The sequence below is a fragment of the Chelonia mydas genome, chromosome 4, assembly GCF_015237465.2.
Source record: "Chelonia mydas isolate rCheMyd1 chromosome 4, rCheMyd1.pri.v2, whole genome shotgun sequence".
NCBI lineage: Eukaryota > Metazoa > Chordata > Testudines > Cheloniidae > Chelonia > Chelonia mydas.
Genome location: NC_057852.1, coordinates 111844381 through 111865573, shown reverse-complemented (window position 1 = coordinate 111865573; position 21193 = coordinate 111844381). Strand labels below are relative to the sequence as shown.

Genomic DNA, 21193 nt, shown 5'->3' with positions numbered 1-21193 from the left:
GACCCGAGGGTAGCCCTGGAATACTTCAAGATATGAAGGGAGGCGTCGGTCTTTTCGGCGAAGAGCTTCATCCCCTCAAAAGGAAGATCTTCCACCATGGACTGTGCCTCTTTTGGGAATACCGACAAGTGGAGTCATGGATGCCCATCACATCACCACTGTGGAGATGGACCTAGCTGCTGTGTCTCTGGCACTACAGGCCAATTGTAGCTTTGTTTTTGCTACTAATTGTCCCTCTTGTATGATGCCTTTAAAGGATTCCCGATGTGCCAATACAGTCACTGAGTTTGTTATAATTTATATAGTTATATTTGGTCGTGAGCGCCTGGTAGTTGGCGACATAGAACTGCAAGGTGGCAGAGGAATATGCCATCTGCCAAAGGGATCAAGGCGTTACTAGTTCCTGTCATATGGTGTAGCCCTGCACTGGTGCTGAGGATACTGAGCAAGAGAGATCATTTGTGGCTATCCATACGCTCACTTATGAGTTACGACTTCCCCACCTTCTTCTTGAAGAACTTGAGAGGACTCCCCAGCTTGTTTCTTTGACCTATTTCCCTTAGAAGTCGAAAGTTATGGGGAAGACCCATGTCCACCAGGAGATTGAGGTCACAGAGCTGCCTCCAGGAAGATAATTTTCTGGTGGAGCTCTGTCCTTGCGGGATCTCAGTCAGGGCTGCACAGGGACGCATACACATCTACAATGGAGCACCCACAGGGACACTACTGAAAGAACCACTAAGGTTTAAACTAAGATTTAAAACATCTACATATCTTGTGCCTAAAAGAATATGGATGTAAATGAAAAGTTTAACACAACACGTTTAATGATGCACTTTAAAATTTGCTCGGCTCTGAGAAGTAGATTCCAGAGGTGTGGTTTTCTACTTGTCTATCTTGCTAGCTGTCCTATAGAGATAAACCCCAGAAACCAACAGAGCAACCAACCCAATAGAAAGCTATTACAACACTGCTCAGGAAGAAGGTTTCTTTCAGATTCTGCACCATTTAGGGTTTTACAGGTTGCTACCAAAAATTCAAAACGTACACAGACACGAACGGGTGAAATTCAGAATACAGAGTGTTATTTGGTCATAATGATCACCTCACTCCAAAGAGCAACACAGCATTCTGTACTAGCTGAAGCGCCAATTACTTTTTCCATTGGTAACTGTGTAGAAGACGTTACAGGAATCAGTTACAGGTTACAACAGCAAGGATCCTGGATGTGGTTTACAAAGAGATAAATTTGCAGACTCTGGGCCAATAGTAGAGAAAGGAAAACTATTGTGTGTTACTGAAGTCAACTGGGCATCCAAGAGCACCTTTATATCTAACAGGATTCTAAGACTAAAAACTTGAAAATAGTAACATATTTTTAAAGTCAGTTTTATCTTGGAACTCACACACCAATTGGACACACTCTACTGAATGTGTCTTCAAGATGGGGAATTTCTGACCAACAGACCATATTAAAAAAAACATGGTCTTGCCCTTCCCCAATGTTCAGCTCATGCTGAACTGAGTACAGAGCTGGAAATGGGATAGCCAAAACAGAGATAGGAGCATAATTCATCCAAGCCTTAGTAACACAAATAAGGTAAGATGTTGTCGCTATCATTAAATTGTGGACAAAGGAAGTTTGTGTGTGCTGTGTTTTGCATACTTCACAGAGATTGAACATTATGGGACATTGGTTAGGATGACTAGTTGCCACTACTTTGCTTTAGTAAAAAAAAATGTGGTTGCCTAACAAAAAAAAGTACCATATTTGGAAACATTTTATATCCATGTAATACGTAGATGACATCGACTAACTGCTCAAGAGCCAGTGCGCCTGTGTTCCTTTAATTGTAAGTATATTAGTTTAATCTTAATTCTACAGTTGTTAGTTGAAACTGTCCAAATTCAAAATATTTTCTGCTAGCCCAAGGTAAAAGTACATATTCCAGATTAAATGTTTCTTCATTTATTCATAATTGTAATATATGTACTAAAATCAATTAAGAGAAAAACTGTTTTTAAAAAGTAGCTACATTTGCCTCTGTATAAAATTATAGCTATACGATTACATCTACAGGGGGGTTTTTATCTTCTTCATGAAAAGCTGAAAAGGAATTTTGCATAGCAATTTATTCTAGATTAGATTTTGCCTACCAGATTCATCTATGTCAGCATCTTCATCCCATTCCTGAAAAGCACGACTTTCATCTTTTCTATTTTTCACCCACTCCTCATCAGGTTCAGTATCAAGGTCAGCTGCAGGACCACTGTACCAGTCACCTACTCAGCCAAAAAAAGGAAATAAATGAAAAAGCACTGCAGGAAACATTTGATCTTTATAACTGAAAACTCCAGAAATTACTTGTTATATATTGGGATCCAATCCAATGATATAAGTAAAAGATTTTCTATTTTCTTCAACTGAAGTTGGATTGGGCTGTTACATATACATTTCTTGATGTTTATAATATATTTAAAGTGAATGTTCAAAAGCTTTTAGAATTCCCTGAGACAATTTCAATATCTCCATTATGTTAACTATTGTTATATTTCTTAATGAGGACTCTCTTTTTCATATTTCCCCACTAGGTCCAGTATGAAAATGCAAAGTAGGACTGAAATAATGGTGCGTCTCATTGAAAAATTTTGATTTCCCGTTTCTAAAATTCTGTAACAAAATAAGTATATTTATATATACACAGTTCATTTAACAATTGGTGTAACCAACTATCGATTTACTAAGCAAAAAAACCTGCATGAAATAAACAAATTTCCTTTCTAATATGAAATCCTCACGATTTACTGGTCATGTCACCTAGTCAGGAGTTGATCAGTTTGGAATAAAAATACTTCCAACAGCTATAGATCATGAGTTTACAATTACACACTGCACACGTGACTCAGTTGTATAGAAAACAAGCTTTTTCCAATGGACAACCAGTTGGATATGAAGTTTCTCTTACTAATTGTGGGGAAACAGTGAAATGCCAACTAGCCGAATGTAGCTAACTGCAAAGGAACAGGGGTTTTGTTGCTGCTGTGGCTTGTACCCTTTATTGGAGTCTTACAATATGTAAAGAGCCTCTAAAGGCTTTGTCTCTATACGAAAAGCCTGCAACGTAACAAAAATATGAAATATTTCACTTTTACTAACCAATTTCTCTGAATCCGCTGCAATAAGACTACTAATGCAGCCACAATATCACCATTTAGAACACAAGGATAGAGAACACTATATGCTAACCTTACTTCCAATTACTAAGCTGTAGTACCAATTAACATAATTTGTTAGATCACATACGCGTTCGCATATTACTGTTTCACTTAACTTGGGTCCATTCTTGTATATACTGTCTTTTCATGACTACCAAAAAATAAAACATTAAACTAAGCTTGTAGTTGTTCCCTCTATCAAAATCAACTTCTATCACATCAAATTAAGCTGTGTAATGCCACCATGACCAAATGGAGCACCTACACTCAGTTAATCTAGATTAGTCACGCAAAATACTAATTTGTTATATTTTGCAATCTCCAAAGTCAGATCCTTGAAACGTTTTTAAAACAGATGAAAAATTCAATCACCTACCTCTGGCCCACTGAACAGGGTAGAGGTGTTTCCAAAGAGATCCCGTTTTAACCAGTTGAGACCACTTAGTGCTTACTTGACTACATCGACACAACTCCTGAGGGTTAAGGTAACTGAAAATGGTCAGCATTACTTCAGGAGGAAGATGAGTAACATTTGTGGTATGCCCTGTCACTTCAGTTTCTGAAATATAAAACGTGTGTGTTAATAAAGGGGTATGCGTGTGTACTTCTGCAGTTAAGTGATAATGGTTGGACTCATTTTCCCCAAGGTGATGCAATGATAAAATGCATTAAAGCAAACATAAGAAAACATTCGATTTGTTTGGTAATAAGACCTAAAAGAATATTTCACATAAAAATATTCAGAAAGGGGGAGGGGGTGTTAAACGTTCTATATTATAAATGCCACTGAAGATCACAATAACTTAGTTCAACCCCTACCATTTCCTTTACCGAGTATACAGTCTAATTTCTTTTCCGAAGTCTGGCCAAGAAAGGAATCTGGATGCTACTCAAGCCAGGTGGAATGGAAGCAATACTTTGTGGTAGCGAAAACTTATCGAAATGGGCAGAAGCAGCATTTGCACTTGTTAACAACATGTATGCCTACCTTTGCCAAAACATAAACCATGGCTGCTCCTGGATTCTCAGGGTACTGTACTAAGCCACAGGGACTTTTCTCATCTGCAGCTAGCAAGGAAGCTGCAACTAGTCCTGTCCAATGAGGATCGTGTTTTTATTACCTCCAAGCACTCAGCTTTCTTGACTGGGGAAAGCCAACATAAGCACATCCTCTTTGCTTTAAGCATCAAATCTTTGCACTTGGCTCCCCATTCTCTTCTGGGTGCAATTAACTAGTATAGGTAATACCTTTTTAAACTTCTGAATGGTCAAGACTAACAAACAAAACCAAGTAAATGTCTTACACAGTGCTCTGAAGCACATGTATCATATTTCGTTTTTAGTTTCTGTTCATGCCTAGCAAACAAGCAGTAGCTTTAACAAGCCTCACTGTGGGTGAATTTACGTAAAGTGTGTTTAAAATAATTTGTACATAACCATTAGCTGCTACAAAATAAATATATAGTAGTGGTGTGAAAAATTCAATCAGTAAGGAATCAGATTTTTAAAATGAACATTCATAACAAAAAAAGACCATGAGAAGTGGTACAAATGATTTGGAGGCTAAATATTTGTCTTTTTTTCTTCTATTCATTAACTCTAGTCAGAAAGGGAAAGCAATACTCACCTTAAATAGATCTTTCAGACACCAGACCCATAGAGGCAATGCTATTATTTCCCATTACATCAAAAGAATAAGATTTTCTCCAACGGTAAGTGTGTTATAATGGATTCCCATTTTTACATGTGTGCTTCCAGAATGTGAGAAGACTGATTCTCATAGACCAGATTTCAAAAACAGTTCAACTACCTTACCATTCTGAGTATCAGAGACACTAGTTTGTTATGAAAGAAAAAGTCAAAGTGATTTTTCCAGTAGTCGGTGACTTGCTTCCAGAGACCGGAAGCAGGCTACAACTTCTGAACCTTATGGATTCTTACACATCAGGATCGAGCCCAGTCTCAGGTTGTATCCCAGATTTCTAATTAAGTAAGCACAGAAATAGTACCCTCAATTCATGATGTTGGCTTGCAAACATTTAGCAACTGTTTGAATATACTATATTTCATTTAATACTGAATAGGAATGCATGTGTTTTCTTATCTGGACAACTGGTCAACCGAAGACATTACTAGGGAAGTGATCCACGAAACTGATCAATTCACCACAGGAATTGCTGGTGTCAAAGTTAGGCCTTTCTAACTTGGCATTCATATTCTGCAAGCTACCCAAATTTCCAACTTGTTCCCATAAAACAATTTGTGTATCTAGAAGACATACTAGATGTGGCTAAGATCAGAGCCTCCCATAATGACTGCACAATAAGGGAGATCACCTTGCAGGGTTCCACATTTAGTATCTTGGTCCCTTTAGGAATACCAATTTATTTGTATGCCTGGAGCTGAGCTTCAAACCTGAAGTGCATACAAGACTTCAGACAAATGGTATCCCAGAAAACTGACAAAATGAAAATCAAGCCATGAGGTTTTATACGACTGTTCGGAGAGGGGCAAAGTCTCTTTTCCTGTGTCAAGAAGCCTCCGAAGTAAGTGCAGGACAAGACAAGGAATTTGTCCAACAAAATGTCCTGCTTGCCATTTCTCTGGCAGGAAAGGAAAATGCTATCATGCACAGGTTCACTTGATTGCCTAATTTAAGGTGTTTGTTATTCAGCAAATCTTCCTCAGATGAAATATTTATATTTTGCTTTCTCTCAAAAGAAAGTAGCAGTGCACAAGAAATAGACATCAGCGATGGATACTTTCTCCATTTTTTAAAATGGGTGGAATTTATATGTTTCCTTCAAAAAAATCACATACCTTCACATATGCTTCCCCCACAAATCCACTTTGATACCAAAGCAAACTAAACTCAAGACAGAAAAGTTGTAGAAGTCTTACTATCCCCAAATTCCCACTCAGAGATGGCAGGAGCTAATTCCAGCAGGCTATGTGTCTGCCATATTGGATTGGTCACAGACCACGATATATTTTACATTCTGACCCACTATCTTATTTTCCGTCAGCTTGGCCTATAAAAGTAGAAATTGATCAGTTTAGTGGTTCAAAGGAAGTCTCAGATCTTGTCACTGTTTGGATTACAGTCTTCAATTCAAGTTTGTTAGATTTTCATGAACAGATTCAAGTTGGAACAGTACCTTCTTTACCCTTAGTAGTCAGTTTCATGAGTATGTGCTGTATTTACTATCCCATTACAATATTACTGATGTTGTGGAACAACAAAAGCTTCCTACCAAGCTGACTAGGTCACCTTCTCAGCTATGAGTATTTTTTACATTGAAAATTGTATTGATGCTCTAACATTCAAATTAAATGGGCAACAGGCCCTTATCAAGTGAACCATCCTATCCTAAGTTTCATAAAGGAAAAGCAAGGTGGTGTTTCAGAATTGTCCGAATTTCATTCTAAAAGTGACGATGAAGTTTCACTTTGTTCGGTCATTCATCTTGCAGAAACGTTTTTCCGACCCTCTCCTTCCCTGCTTATCCTCCCATTTTGGCTCCTTGGACAAGGAAGGCCAAGGGGGAGTTCTATTACCTGGGATACTGTCAGCTGACTTAACTTCTGCTCTGTTGAGGATATACACTGAGAAACCTCCAGACCCCTGCCCTCAACCAGGCAGTGAAAGCAGGGTCTGGAAAAAGAAAATACAATCTGAAATTGAAGCGTGAAAATAAAAGTTAAACACCAGACTGTGCATGTTTGCTATAATTTGGACAAAGCATCGCCAGGGGAAGAACGAGATATGCTTGAGTACACACCCACATCGAAACTTCTAAAAATCTACAACAGCAATATTCTTCCCAAAATATCACTGCAATTTTGAAGAAAGACACCGTTTTCTAACAACTAAGCATGTACAAGCATTCAGCAAATGTACAGTGACAACTCTTCACTGGAGTGATTTTAGTGGATTATACTTGCAAATTTAAAATCGCATTCAGTTTAATTAAAAATGGTTCACCTTGATCTGTTTTCTCATCCACAGAGCTCTTCAGCTGATTCCAAAGGCTAAGACCTCTAACAAGTTCTGCAGCTTCCTTCTGTGAGCAGTGTTGATCAATAACTTTCTTTTTAATGTCCTTCAATTCTTCATAAGTAAAATATTCCATCAACATGGGCTGAAAAACCTAAACCAATAAATGCCAGTTATCCACAACCAAACAAAAACCACACTGCTGCCACAATGTATTCAAAATGATACATATAAAACTTTTTTTATTTAAGGTTTACAACAGGAATTACAAAAGGAGCAACATGATGCACAGTAATGAATGCCAGGTGAGGAATCTGAAATTCCTGAATTCTAATCCCAAATCTGCAAACAGCTGATTGCATGGCCTTGGGCAAGTAAAATTGTGGGCTTGTCTAAATTTAAAATGCTACAGTGGTGCCACTGTAGTACTTCAGTATAGACAACTACCTACTTCCACAGGAGGGGTTCTCCCATCAGTGTAGGTAATCCTTCTCCCCAAGAGGCAGCAGCTAGGTCGATGGAAGAATTCTTCTGTGGATCTTGTGCTGTCTACATGGGGACTTAGGCCAGTTTAACTACGTTGCTCAAGGGTGTGGATTTTTCACACTCCTGAGTGACATATCTGGGTTGGCCTATATTTCTAGTGTACACCTGTCTTGTTTCTTCAGTTTCCCCCTATATTAAATGGAGCTAAGAGTATGGGTTTAACTCAGAAGATATTATTAAGATCCTCACGTAGAAGACACTAAAGTTTTATTATTAATAATACATGAGAGGTCTACTCTCTTGAGCAGATTTGGGAGGTTTAGTCTCTCCAGAGGATGTTTCCCAATTTTTGGATACACATAAAACAGAATCATACTGACAATACCAGTCTGTATATGTCAAATATATACGGCAGCTTGAGAGAAGCTGCTTAATTCATGGGCCACTGGTTTATTGCATCAAACATTTTTTGGTTTTGCTTTTAAAGTTTGTAGATCTTTGGCCTGTTTTACTGGATCTTCTTTTAGAGAGGCTATTTTAAAATAATTGGACATTATGTTTAAAATTAAACAAAAATACACATTGTATGAAATATTCTCATTACACTTAAGGTATTCCTTAAGAAAAAATAGTTATATTTTTTAACACACAAAGAATGCATTCCTAAGATACCAGTCATAGTATGAATACCTAGCAAAACTGTCAAATTAAAATGGTCCATATACATTACTCACTACTCCCATAATTTTATACAGAAAGTTTAAATTATAGAAACTGTTCAAATATCTTTAAAATTCCATGTTCCATTTACTAGTGAGGCTAAGAGGCAACCTATATATCAAATCAGCCATAAAATAAAAAGTAAGCGTGCCTTGAACTTCTATAGTAGATGCCATGTATTCTTCATTTCTAATCCAAAATTAGGGTGAAATCCTGTACAATTCACTCAGTGTAAATACTTCTTATCAAAAAGACTCGTCATGCCAAAACCACTTGACTTCCACTATACATGGAATTTTAAATTATTTAATAAATATTAGAGACAAAATGGGTGAAGTAATATCTTTTATTCAACCAACTTCAATTGGTAAAAGGGACAAGCTTTCAAGCTTACACAGACCTCTTCTTCAGTTCTCAGGACCTGAAGACCAGCAGTTCCAAACATTCAGATAAGAAAACTGGTTTAGCTTTAAGAGATGAGTTCTACCCACCTCCTCTTCCTCTTTCATGTGAGGAAGGAAATCCCTGGTGAAGGCTTCCAACCTCTCTTTCAGCTGTTTAGCATAGTTTAACTGTTCATATTCATTCTGAAAAGAAAAAGTATGATTTAATCAAAAAAGCTCTCCACAGGGTTTAAGAACTGAAACGTAGACCCATATCTCCCATAGCTCTCAAGATACAACCACTTCTGGAAAGGCAGAGTTAATTTTTAGAACATACTAAAAATGGTTAAACTTTTAGTATAGAGATCATTTGCGTATTTCTTACTCTCGTAGATGTCTTCTGCACTAGAAAAATTGTAATTTATTTCTGCTGTTGCAATCTAAAATGCATTATGTCATTAATCAGAAATAGCAGAACCTTGCTAACCCAAGGTCTACAAATCCTGAAGAACAGATCACATAAAATTTTCAGAGACGTTATATGTTCATATTAACAATTTCATTATTTAAAAAACATAGTACACTGTGCAATGAAGTACCACAAATAAAACAAAACTACATTAGTCAACATAATAAAGTACATTCTGTGATGAAGCATCCTTGATTTTTTTAACCTTGTTTGTTCACTTCTTTGCTATTTCACATCAATAATTCATAAGAAGTCAATAATCCATCGCTAGTCAAATTAACAAATACTATATTATTGTAATTCTAATCTACTTTGTCATCACATGAATTATCTGACTTCTACTCTGAAGTAATTGCAAGGTTTACATGGAAGTATTAAGATTGTTGTAGATTAAAGCCTACCAATCAGCCACACCAAAAAAGTTTAAAGTAATAAATTTAATCTAAAAATTTACATGTTCTATGGGAAATTCTGCACAAGTTATATACTAGCTTAGCTTTGTATTTTAAATTATATAAACTCTACATGAATTAACCAAATATCCCAGTTAAATCATAACTTGCAGTTTATAACTAACTAAATGTGCCATATAGAAACTTACTTTGAAACAGTCAGTTTTTAAAATATATACTTTACTTTAAACGTTGTGGCTTATTTGCTAACAGACCTTTCTCATCTATGAATGTTACCCTTTCTGTATTCCGGTAACAAGAATCTGGCCCTGGAGTCTGTCCAGATTGTGACAGAAGGAAATTCTTTGCAGTGCATTTCGCAATAGTACGGGAAGGAGGCAGTAACCCAACCTTGCATCATCAAAAATTTTTTTTTATTTTTTATTTATTTATTTATTTATTTTACCATTTATTTATGTTTTTTTCCCTCTGTTGGAAATGAAAAGTAAACAATGCAAGGCTAATATTCTTGTTCTGTTGAGCTACAATACCCAATAGGTGGACTGAGAAATTTCCAGTACAGTGTATGATAGCCAATATCAGTAGTGTGGTCATGGACTCAAATACAAAAAAACTGACAGGAGAGAAAACATGCTGAAATCTTAATTTTTACATTTTTCTTAAAACTGATTTTTACAAACAAATGCATCTATTCAAAGTTAACATAACAATACTGCAGAGAAAAACATAAGTGCAGTCCAACCTGTTTAATTCAAACCAGATCAAATAGCTCTAGGAAAGTATTTACCAAAATTGTCCCAAAAATCCCGTTTCTCCTTTTAGGTTAGTTTTCTACATGAGAAGCTAGTAAAAATTGATGACAATATCTGAGAAGCAAGAAGATGAAGATGGGGGTTGGTTGTTAAATGGTTATTTCCTTACTTTGTCATGTCAATTTCAGCAAATTGTTTCAGAAATGTCAGGCTAGATTCATAGCCCTCAGATTCAGTGGTTAGGACACTCGCCTGGGATGTGGGACATGCAAGTTTAAATCCCCATCCTGAAGCAGAGAGATTTGAAGCCAGATTTACAACATCCCAGGTTAATTCCCTAGCCACCAGACTATGGGTAGGTCCTTCTCAGTCTCCCCTGTAGAAGCCACTCCACTCTATATAAACAAACATTCACTGGAGCAGGGACTGGAACCTGGGTGTCCCCCGTCTTAGGTGAGTGCCCTAACCACCAGGTTACACAGCCATTTTCTCGTTCTCTCTGGACCAGTTCATGATTAATTATTGATATTAAGTGGAACTGTTTTCATAAGAGAATGAGCTAATAGCCTGGTGGGTACAGAACTCACCTGGGATGTGAAAGACCTGGGTTCATGTCCTTGTTTCAGAGCAGGGTTTCAAATGTAGGTCTCCCACATCCCGTGTGAATGACCTAAACACCAGGATACTGGGTATAGTGGGGATATTCCCACTTCTGTTTTTTTGTTTTGTTTTTTGGTAAATCTAGCCATTCATTACATATGCTTTTATTGAAAAATAATTAAAACTGCCCAAAATTTAAACAAAATGTTTCATTTGGGATCAAAGGGACTTTTTGTTTTGTTTTTACATGAATTGAAGTTTTCCAACTTTTTGATTAATTGAAAACTCAAAAAAAAAGAAGAGTTTTGGGTTCACCTGAAAAAAAATTTCCTTCGATCTTTGAGACCTGCCAGTGATCCCCCGCCCCCCCAAAACAAACGTTTTCTTCCCAGCTCTAGTCAGTAGTACAAAACATGTAGGTTACATATGTCTGACAACAACTTCCTATATAGGCAAAACTCAGAAGTAAGAGATGAAACTTTGTTTAATCTGAGCTTGGTTTAACAGCATCAAACAACTAGGGTCACTTAGGACAGGCTGCACTGAGTTTCCACTATCAGCCCAATTCTACCCTTCTCCACCCCAGCTTCACAGTGACAAGTACTGTCCTCCACTGGCAGGTTACACCAGGGGCCAAAGTAAACTATTTCTACACAATGTGAGGTGAATTGGACAAGGAGTTCCCAAAGTATGACCACCTTAGAAATACTGTTCAGAGTTCTAAAAGTCTACCTTTTTGACACACTGTAGCAACAAAAACACAAAAGTAGAGAAAAACGTACTCTACTTGACTCCTTTTACTGAGATCGAGTATCCAGACCGACATTTAGTGACTATGATCAACAGCGATAAGTTAACATCTTTAACATAACTACAGAGCATCTGCTTTGGCAAGTTTAATATAGGATGTTAAACGATGGAATGGAGACCCAAGTTTTCATTCCAAAATGTGAGTTGAAGGAAAAGAAGAATGGGAAGGGCGCAGCAAGGGAAATTCCACATTTGGAATGAAAAAAATATTTATCAAAGGTTGATTTGAAAACAAACCAAAAAGATGGCATTTACAGCTACTCAGCATTTGAATGTTAGTAGCAGTCCTGTGCAAAACGGATTAGAGGGCCAAGTACAGGAGAAGTAAAAGACCATAACAAATGTAATTACCTCCATACAAGAGATGTGTATATATCTTTAGAAAACAAAGAATTAGAGTACTCAGGCTTTTGGGGCATGTTATGAAAAGATTTATGGTGTCAGTAAGCAGAAACTGAAGTGTACATTTAATCAAGTAACATAGCTGTTAAATTAATCTCATTTTAAATTTTCAAGTTTGAATTTTGTGATTTCAAAGAAAGGCTCCAAAATTTCTCCTAGATAATACTTACTAGTGATCTTCTAGGCTTTCCTCTGTGTTCATAACTATTCTCTTTACAACAAAAATATCATGCCAGTAGCGTTTTGCTTTGTAGCATTTTAATCTTTTATCTGTCTAATATATAGATATCTTCCTTTATATTTAATTCTAACAATCTTTATAATTTATGTTCAAGTTATATATATAAAATCAAAGAGAGAAAAAGATTCATTTAACAGCTATGCTAAATGATGAAACTTGCACTGCAGTTTCTGCTTACTGAGACCATAAAGTTGTAGTAACATGCTAAGAAAGCCTGAGTATAATCTAATTCTTTGTTTTCTAAAGTTTCTCATCAAATAAATGAAGTAGCAGACTAATGACTACTCTTAGCAAGTTTCCCTTATTACACAATTAAAAGCTAAACAAGTACTTCTTTTAGCCTATTTTTGGAAGCTTACCTTCACATTCTTCAGCCCTTTCTCAAAGAGACTAAGCATCTCGGAGAGTTTGTTGTCTGAGTGAACGTTATACACAGTCCGACTGCGCTGCTGAAGTAAGCCAATGATGTATTCATTTTCGATCTGCTCGTGCATTTTAAATTCCTTGAATGTGGCATACAATGATTGCAGAAGAGCCCGAAAATCATTGTTGTTGGCGAAGTTGGTCTTGGAAAGCTAGAAGAAAGAGAGGCTAATTTTCCCTCTGGATTTTTTTTTTTTTTTTTTAATCCTTGCAAGTCAAGTTAGCATCTAAAGTAGTATATGCAACTCCCATTTCTCATATGTAGGGCCCTACCAAATTCATGGCCATGAAAAATGCATCTCCGACTGTGAAATCTGGTCTCCCCCCGTGAAATCTGGTCTTTTGTGTGCTTTTACCCTATACTATACAGATTGGGGGGGGGGGGGGCGGTGGGGAACCAGTGTTTCTCAAATTGGGGGTCCTGACCCAAAAGGGAGTTGCATGGGGATTGCAAGGTTATCTGGGGAGGGGGAGCACAGTATTGCCACCCTTATTTCTGCACTACCTTCAGAGCTAGGCAACCGGAAAACAGTGACTGTTGGTCAGGCACCCAGCTCTGAAGGCAACGCCCTGCCAGTAGCAGCATAGAAGTAAGGGTGGTAATACCATACCATTCCACTCTTACTTCTGCGCTGCTGCCTTCAGAGCTGGGCAGCTAGAGAGTGGCGGCTGCTGACTGAGGGCCCAGGTCTGCAGGCAGCAGCGCAGAAGTAAAGGTAGCGCTACTGCATCATGCCATCCTTACTTCTGCACTGCTGCTGGCAGCAGCTCTGCCTTCAGGGCTGGAAGCCCAGCCAGCAGCCGCTGCTCTCCAGCTCTGAAGGCAGCACCGCTGCCAGCAGCAGTGCAGAAGTAAGAGTAGCAGTACTGCAACACCCTCCCCCACCAAAATAATCTTGTGACCCGACCCCCACCACCACCACCACCCACACACACCACATCTTTTTGGGTCAGGAGCCAAACCGTGAATTTGGTAGGGCTCTACTCATATGCACTGTTTGTCCCTCATCCCAGCTTTAAATTCAGTGGGTAAATAACCCGTTACATAATATGATACCGATACACCAAAACCAGGAGTGGCCAACCTGAGCCTGAGAAGGAGCCAGAATTTACCAATGTACATTACCAAAGAGCCACAGTAATAAGTCAGTAGCCCCCCTGCCCCCACATCAGCTCTTCCCTGCCCACTCCCAGAGCCTCCCACTGGCTGCCAGCCCTGCCAATCAGCGCCTTCCCCTCCCTCCCGATCAGCTATTTCATGGCATGCAGCAGGCTCTGGGGCGGGGGGTGGGGGAGCCAAGGAATGGCGGCTCAGGGGAGGGTGCAGGAAGGGGTGGAGCGGGGGCAGGGCCTGTGGCAGAGCCAGGGGTTGAGCAGTGAGCACCCCCCGGCACCTTGGAAAGTTGGCGCCTGTAGCTCCAACCCCGGAGTCACTGCCTATACAAGGAGCCACATATTAACTTCTGAAGAGCTGCATGTGGCTCCGGAGCCACAGGTTGGCCACCCCTGACCTAAACTAAAGAAGCTGAACCATATAATGGAGCAAATAATTAAGCCATCAATTTGCAAACACTTAGAAGATAATAAGGTGATAAATGAAAAGTACCTGTGGCACCTTAGAGACTAACCAATTTATTTGAGCATAAGCTTTCGTGAGCCACAGCTCACTTCATCGGATGCATACTGTGGAAAGTGTAGAAGATCTTTTTATACACACAAAGTATGAAAAAATACCTCCCCCCACCCCACTCTCCTGCTGGTAATAGCTTATCTAAAGGTTTCAGAGTAACAGCCGTGTTAGTCTGTATTCGCAAAAAGAAAAGGAGTACTTGTGGCACCTTAGAGACTAACCAATTTATTTGAGCATAAGCTTTCGTGAGCTACAGCTCACTTCATCGGATGCATACATCGGATGCAAGGACTGGCCTGTCTCCCAAGACAGCCCCCCAACCTGAAGCAAATACTCAAATGCTTCCACCGACGTGCATGGGCTGAAATTGTGGAAAAGCAGCATCACTTGCCCCATAACCTCAGCCGTACGGAACACAATGCCATCCACAGCCTCAGAAACAACTCTGACATCATAATCAAAAAGGCTGACAAAGGAGGTGCTGTTGTCATCATGAATAGGTCGGAATATGAATAAGAGGCTGCTTGGCAGCTCTCCAACACCACTTTCTACAAGACGTTACCCTCTGATCCCACTGAGAGTTACCAAAAGAAACTACAGCATTTGCTCAAGAAACTCCCTGAAAAAGCACAAGATCAAATCCGCACAGACACACCCCTGGAACTCCGACCTGGGATATTCTATCTACTACCCAAGATCCATAAACCAGGAAATCCTGGGTGCCCCATCATCTCAAGCATTGGCACCCTGACAGCAGGATTGTCTGGCTATGTAGACTCCCTCCTCAGGCCCTACGCTACCAGCACTCCCAGCTACCTTCGAGATACCACTGACTTCCTGAGGAAACTACAATCCATCGGTGATCTTCCTGATAACACCATCCTGGCCACTATGGATGTAGAAGCCCTCTACACCAACATTCCACACAAAGATGGACTATAAGCTGTCAGGAACACTATCCCCGATAATGTCACGGCTAACCTGGTGGCTGAACTTTGTGACTTTGTCCTTACCCATAACTATTTTACATTTGGGGACAATGTATACCTTCAAATCAGCGGCACTGCTATGGGTACCCGCATGGCCCCACAGTATGCCAACATTTTTATGGCTGACTTAGAACAACGCTTCCTCAGCTCTCGTCCCCTAATGCCCCTACTCTACTTGCGCTATATTGATGACATCTTCATCATCTGGACCCATGGAAAAGAAGCCCTTGAGGAATTCCACCATGATTTCAACAATTTCCATCCCACCATCAACCTCAGCCTGGTCCAGTCCACACAAGAGATCCACTTCCTGGACACTACAGTGCTAATAAACGATGGTCACATAAACACCACCCTATACCGGAAACCTACTGACCGCTATTCCTACCTACATGCCTCCAGCTTTCACCCTGACCACCCTACACGATCCATCGTCTACAGCCAAGCTCTGCGATACAACCGCATTTGCTCCAACCCCTCAGACAGAGACAAACACCTACAAGATCTCTATCAAGCATTCTTACAACTACAATACCCACCTGCTGAAGTGAAGAAACAGACTGATAGAGCCAGAAGAGTTCCCAGAAGTCACCTACTACAGGACAGGCCTAACAAAGAAAATAACAGAACGCCACTAGCCGTCACCTTCAGCCCCCAACTAAAACCCCTCCAACGCATTATTAAGGATCTACAACCTATCCTGAAGGATGACCCAACACTCTCACAAATCTTGGGAGACAGGCCAGTCCTTGCCTACAGACAGCCCCCCAACCTGAAGCAAATACTCACCAGCAACCACATACCACACAACAGAACCACTAACCCAGGAACCTATCCTTGCAACAAAGCCCGTTGCCAACTGTGCCCACATATCTATTCAGGGGACACCATCACAGGGCCTAATAACATCAGCCACACTATCAGAGGCTCGTTCACCTGCACATCTACCAATGTGATATATGCCATCATGTGCCAGCAATGCCCCTTTGCCATGTACATTGGTCAAACTGGACAGTCTCTACGTAAAAGAATAAATGGACACAAATCAGATGTCAAGAATTATAACATTCATAAACCAGTCGGAGAACACTTCAATCTCTCTGGTCACACGATTACAGACATGAAAGTTGCGATATTACAACAAAAAAACTTCAAATCCAGACTCCAGCAAGAAACTGTTGAATTGGAATTCATTTGCAAATTGGATACAATTAACTTAGGCTTGAATAGAGACTGGGAGTGGCTAAGTCATTATGCAAGGTAACCTATTTCCCCTTGTTTTTTCCTCCCCCCCCCCCCGACGTTCTTGTTAAACCCTGGATTTGTGCTGGAAATGGCCCACCTTGATTATCATACACATTGTAAGGAGAGTGATCACTTTAGATAAGCTATTACCAGCAGGAGAGTGGGGTGGGGGGGAGGTATTTTTTCATGCTTTGTGTGTATAAAAAGATCTTCCACACTTTCCACAGTATGCATCCGATGAAGTGAGCTGTGGCTCACAAAAGCTTATGCTCAAATAAATTGGTTAGTCTCTAAGGTGCCACAAGTACTCCTTTTCTTTTTGCGAATACAGACTAACACGGCTGTTACTCTGAAAGGTGATAAATAACAGTCAGCATGGATTTGTCAAGAATCATGTCAAACCAACCTGATAGCTTTCTTTGACAGGGTAACAAGCCGGCGGGGGGCGGCGCGGTGGAGGAGAGATGGGAAGATTGGTAGATGTGGTAGATCTTGACTTTAGTAAGGCTTTTGATACTGCCTTGCATGACCTTCTCATAAACAAACTAGGGAAATATAACCTAGATGGAGCTACTATAAGGTAGGTGCATAACTGGTTGGAAAATTGCTCCCAGGGAATAGTTATCAGTGATTCACAGTCGTGCTGGAAGGGTGTAACAAGTGGGGTACCACAGGGATCAGTTCTGGGTCCAATTCTTTTCAATATCTTCATCAATGATTTAGATAATGGCAGAGAGAGTACACTTATAAAGTTTGCGGATGATACCAAGCTCTGAGAGGTTGCAAGTGCTTTGGAGGATAGATTAAAATTCAAAATGATCTGGACAAACTGGAGAAATGGTCTGAAGTATATAGGATGAAATTCAATAAGGACAAATGCAAAGTACTCCACTTAGGAAGGACCAATCAGTTGCACACATACAAAATGGAAACGACTGCCTACGAAGGAGTACTTGCAGAAAGGGATCTGGGGGTCATAGTGGATCACAAGCTAAATATGAGTCAACAGTGTAACCCAGTTGCAAAAAAAAAAAAAAGCAAACATTCTGGAATGCATTAGCAGGAGTATTGTAAGCAAGACACAAGAAGTAATTCTTCCTCTCTACTCCACACTGATTAGGCCTCAGCTGGAGTAGTGTGTCCAGTTCTGGGCGCCACATTTCAGGAAAGATGTGGACAAACTGGAGAAAGTCCAGAGAAGAGCAACAAAAATGAGTAAAGGTCTAGAAAACATGACCTATGAGGGAAGAGTGAAAAAACTGGGTTTGTTTAGTCTCGAAAAGAGAAAACTGAGAGGGGACATGATAAGAGTTTTCAAGTACATAAAAGGTTGTTACAAGGAGGAGGGAGAAAAATTGTTCTTAACCTCGGAGGATAGGACAAGAAGCAATGGGCTTAAATTGCAGCCAGGGCGGTTTAGGTTGGACATTAGGAAAAACTTCCTAACTGTCAGAGTGGTTAAGCACTGGAATAAATTGCCTAGGGAGGTTGTGGAATCTCTATCATTGGGGATTTTTAAGAGCAAGTTGGAAAAACACCTGTCAGGGATGGTCTTTGGGCAGTAGGGATTGAGTAGCCTCAGGCTTCGGTCCCCCCTTTCTGGCAATTTTTGTTGTCAGAAAGGAGTTGCAGTGCAATGAAGTTTGAGAACCCTTGGAATAAACTCTATAGTAGGAAAATCCCTTGAAATAACAAATTTTCAGTTTTAGCAAAGTGAGCGAGAAAGACAGCACATTCAAAATTATATTTAAAGGGAAAAATAAAAATTAAAAAATTTTTTTAAAAAAAGTACAAATCCTGTGGAGTCTGGAAATGAACAATTAAGATCATCCTAACAATGACAACATTTTGGTAAAAAATCTTTTAATGAAGGAAGTATTATTAAGCATTCAGGACATTTGCATTTTTATTTTAATATCTTCCATCATCATATACTGGATGCAAGAAATACATTGATTCTCTTAGACAACTGTAATCCTAAATAAACAAAGAGACATGAGCAGAGGGGGACTGTACTTGTAAGTGGCAAGTTGAAAGCTTTCCCTAGCAAATTGTGGAAACTAAGCCAATTTTTTTTTTCAGTTTAAGTTTTCATTTAATAAAAACTACATGTTCTAGTTTTTAAAAGATTGTTCATGTAAAATGTAGACATTTATCTCAGTTTTGCCAATTGCACAACGAAATTAATCGACTGGTCAGTACCAGTGCTGCTATTCAAAATCCTATAGGAAGCAATAAAACTGTCAACAAACACACACTGCTATTCCCTACGAAAGCTGTGAATAGTTACAGAGATAGGCAATGGAGTTATTCATGGGAGCTACTTTCCATGAAGAAAAAAAAGAAAAAAAAAAGCTGGGAGATGGGTAGATATCCTCCTGGCCGCTGGGCACAAGGAAGAGTATCTGAGCCCGACTCCTCCTTGGAGCAACAAAAAAGACAACAAAGTTTCTTCTCCCTTCAATCAACTAGTGTGGACATCGGACATCTATCAGCCAGAAACCAATATAAGCCATCAGCCAGGGCTCTGGGCCAGCATTCCTGGCAGAAATCCCTACACTTTTTCCTTACCTAGCAGCCAGGAAACTGATCTATGCCCTTCATCTAATATTTGCCCCGGACCTCACTGATGAGGCTTCAGCATCCTCGTCCTTTGAATTTTCTTCAGAAAGAGCTTTTATTCCTCTGGGTAGTCAGTATGTGATAATTTGGAAGGACTTGAGGCTTGTAACATCAAATATTTAGAGATGACAGTTAAGATTTCTGGTGGGTTGATGGCTATCAAACCAAAAAATTTAAACTGAAACATACTAAATATCATATACGTTGTGTTAGAATTGCTATGTGAGTCATAACACAGAAGATTTTACATTCATAAAAGGAAATGCAATCATAATGCTGCATAAAGTTTTATTTAGATTTAATAATATATTATCCAGCATGAGACTTGAGCACATGTCCCTGCACGACATCGATAACAAAAGATCAAGACTTTTCAGGGGAAAAGAGCAACAACAGAAATATTTTAATTTACTTAATCATGAGAAATAGGTACAGGGGAGCCTACATGTGCAACAGTAATGATGATACTGTCACAGCTAAACTAATAGTTATTTCTTATGTATGCAATCTTTCCCATAATTTACAAGGCAATTCAAATTCTGTAAAAGTGGTACGTATGTGTTTCTAGTTTCCAGCGCCATATTGTCACTTTCTTGGCAACCACTAGTGATGCAAGTGAAACATGTTGAGTGCCTGACTAGTTATGCAACTCCAGGTCAGCATACCCTTCACTGCATTACAAGCTGTAGTGTGGAAATGAGCGCATTGATTCTGTCACATATTTGAAGTTTACCTAACCTCAACAGAAGTAGTCAACAGGATAAAGTTAAACTTCTTTTAATATATTTTAGCTGAACAGATTAAGGACAAATATGTACACCAGAAATATATACATTTCATTCTACATTATTACAAGGTGGCTGCCCCAAATACAAATAAAAATGAGATCTTGGCTCCTAGAAACCCTTCTCTTTAGAAAAATTCTGAGATTAGGGGATGGAGGGAATCAGTCTCCCTGTCTACTGCAGTATTTCTTTCAGTCCAGGGTAGTCTCAGGACTTTTCACTCTGGCCATGGGCTAGACATACAATACCAACTTTTACCCTTTGCAAAGACTTGAGATCCCCCAGGCTGTACACTGCGTGGCCACACAGCAACCTATTACATGCTGCTCAGGTGCTCAAGGCTGTGGCGGGGAGAGATGCTTCTCCCTCAGCCCCAGACTGGCCGCAGCAAGAGGCACTCCTCCCCTGGCCCGAACCCAGCCCTGGACTTGCTGCGGCTGGAGGTGGGAGAGGCGTCCCTCCCTTGGCCCCAACCCAGCCCAGCTGTGGACCTGCTGCAGCCAGGAGAGCGGCACCTATCCCACGACCCCAGCCCCGCCACAGTGGGAAGAGAAACCTCTCCCCCACAACCCAGGTGCTGCTGCAGGGAGAGAGCGCCGGGGGAGTTCTTCTTTCCCCGCTGTAGCCCTGGGGCCACCTGCACCCCAAAGCCCCGATCCCTGGCCCCACTCCAGGGCCCGCACCCCCAGCCGGAGTCCTCACCCCCCCACATTCCAACCTCTGCCCCAGCCCTGAGTCCCCTACCACACTCCAAACCCCTCGGCCTCACCCCCGCCACTTGAATTTTATTATGTGCACCAATATGGAGGTGATGTATGACACATGATCTCCATATTGGTGCACAAAACAAAATTTATTCCGCACGTGCGAGGGAAAAATTAGAGGGAACACTGCACACTCATGTGAGTCCATCTACCTGGACTGGGAGGATTGCTCCTAGCTGCAGTATAGACATATCCCAGTTGTCCAGTTCAAAAACTGACAGTAGACAGGATAGGAGACAAAAACCC

The 21193-nt window shown here is 40.1% G+C and overlaps 1 protein-coding gene across 2 annotated transcripts in view; it reads right to left on the bottom strand.

The window, feature by feature from the left end:
* FBXL5 (F-box and leucine rich repeat protein 5) overlaps positions 1 to 21193 on the bottom strand; it is a 59399-nt gene that overhangs the window by 28242 nt on the left and 9964 nt on the right. Inside the window, exons 1-6 of one of the 2 annotated variants that reach the window (XM_037898031.2) lie at positions 17183 to 17495; positions 12849 to 13064; positions 8911 to 9006; positions 7202 to 7367; positions 3593 to 3775; positions 2158 to 2283 (exon numbers count right to left, since the gene is read on the bottom strand). In XM_037898031.2, coding sequence (XP_037753959.1) covers positions 2158 to 2283; positions 3593 to 3775; positions 7202 to 7367; positions 8911 to 9006; positions 12849 to 13064; positions 17183 to 17488 — 1093 coding nt within the window. In that variant the 5' untranslated portion in view covers positions 17489 to 17495. Of the gene's footprint in view, positions 1 to 2157; positions 2284 to 3592; positions 3776 to 7201; positions 7368 to 8910; positions 9007 to 12848; positions 13065 to 17182; positions 17496 to 21193 lie in introns of those variants that run through there. The other variant, XM_037898032.2, reaches the window with a different exon arrangement.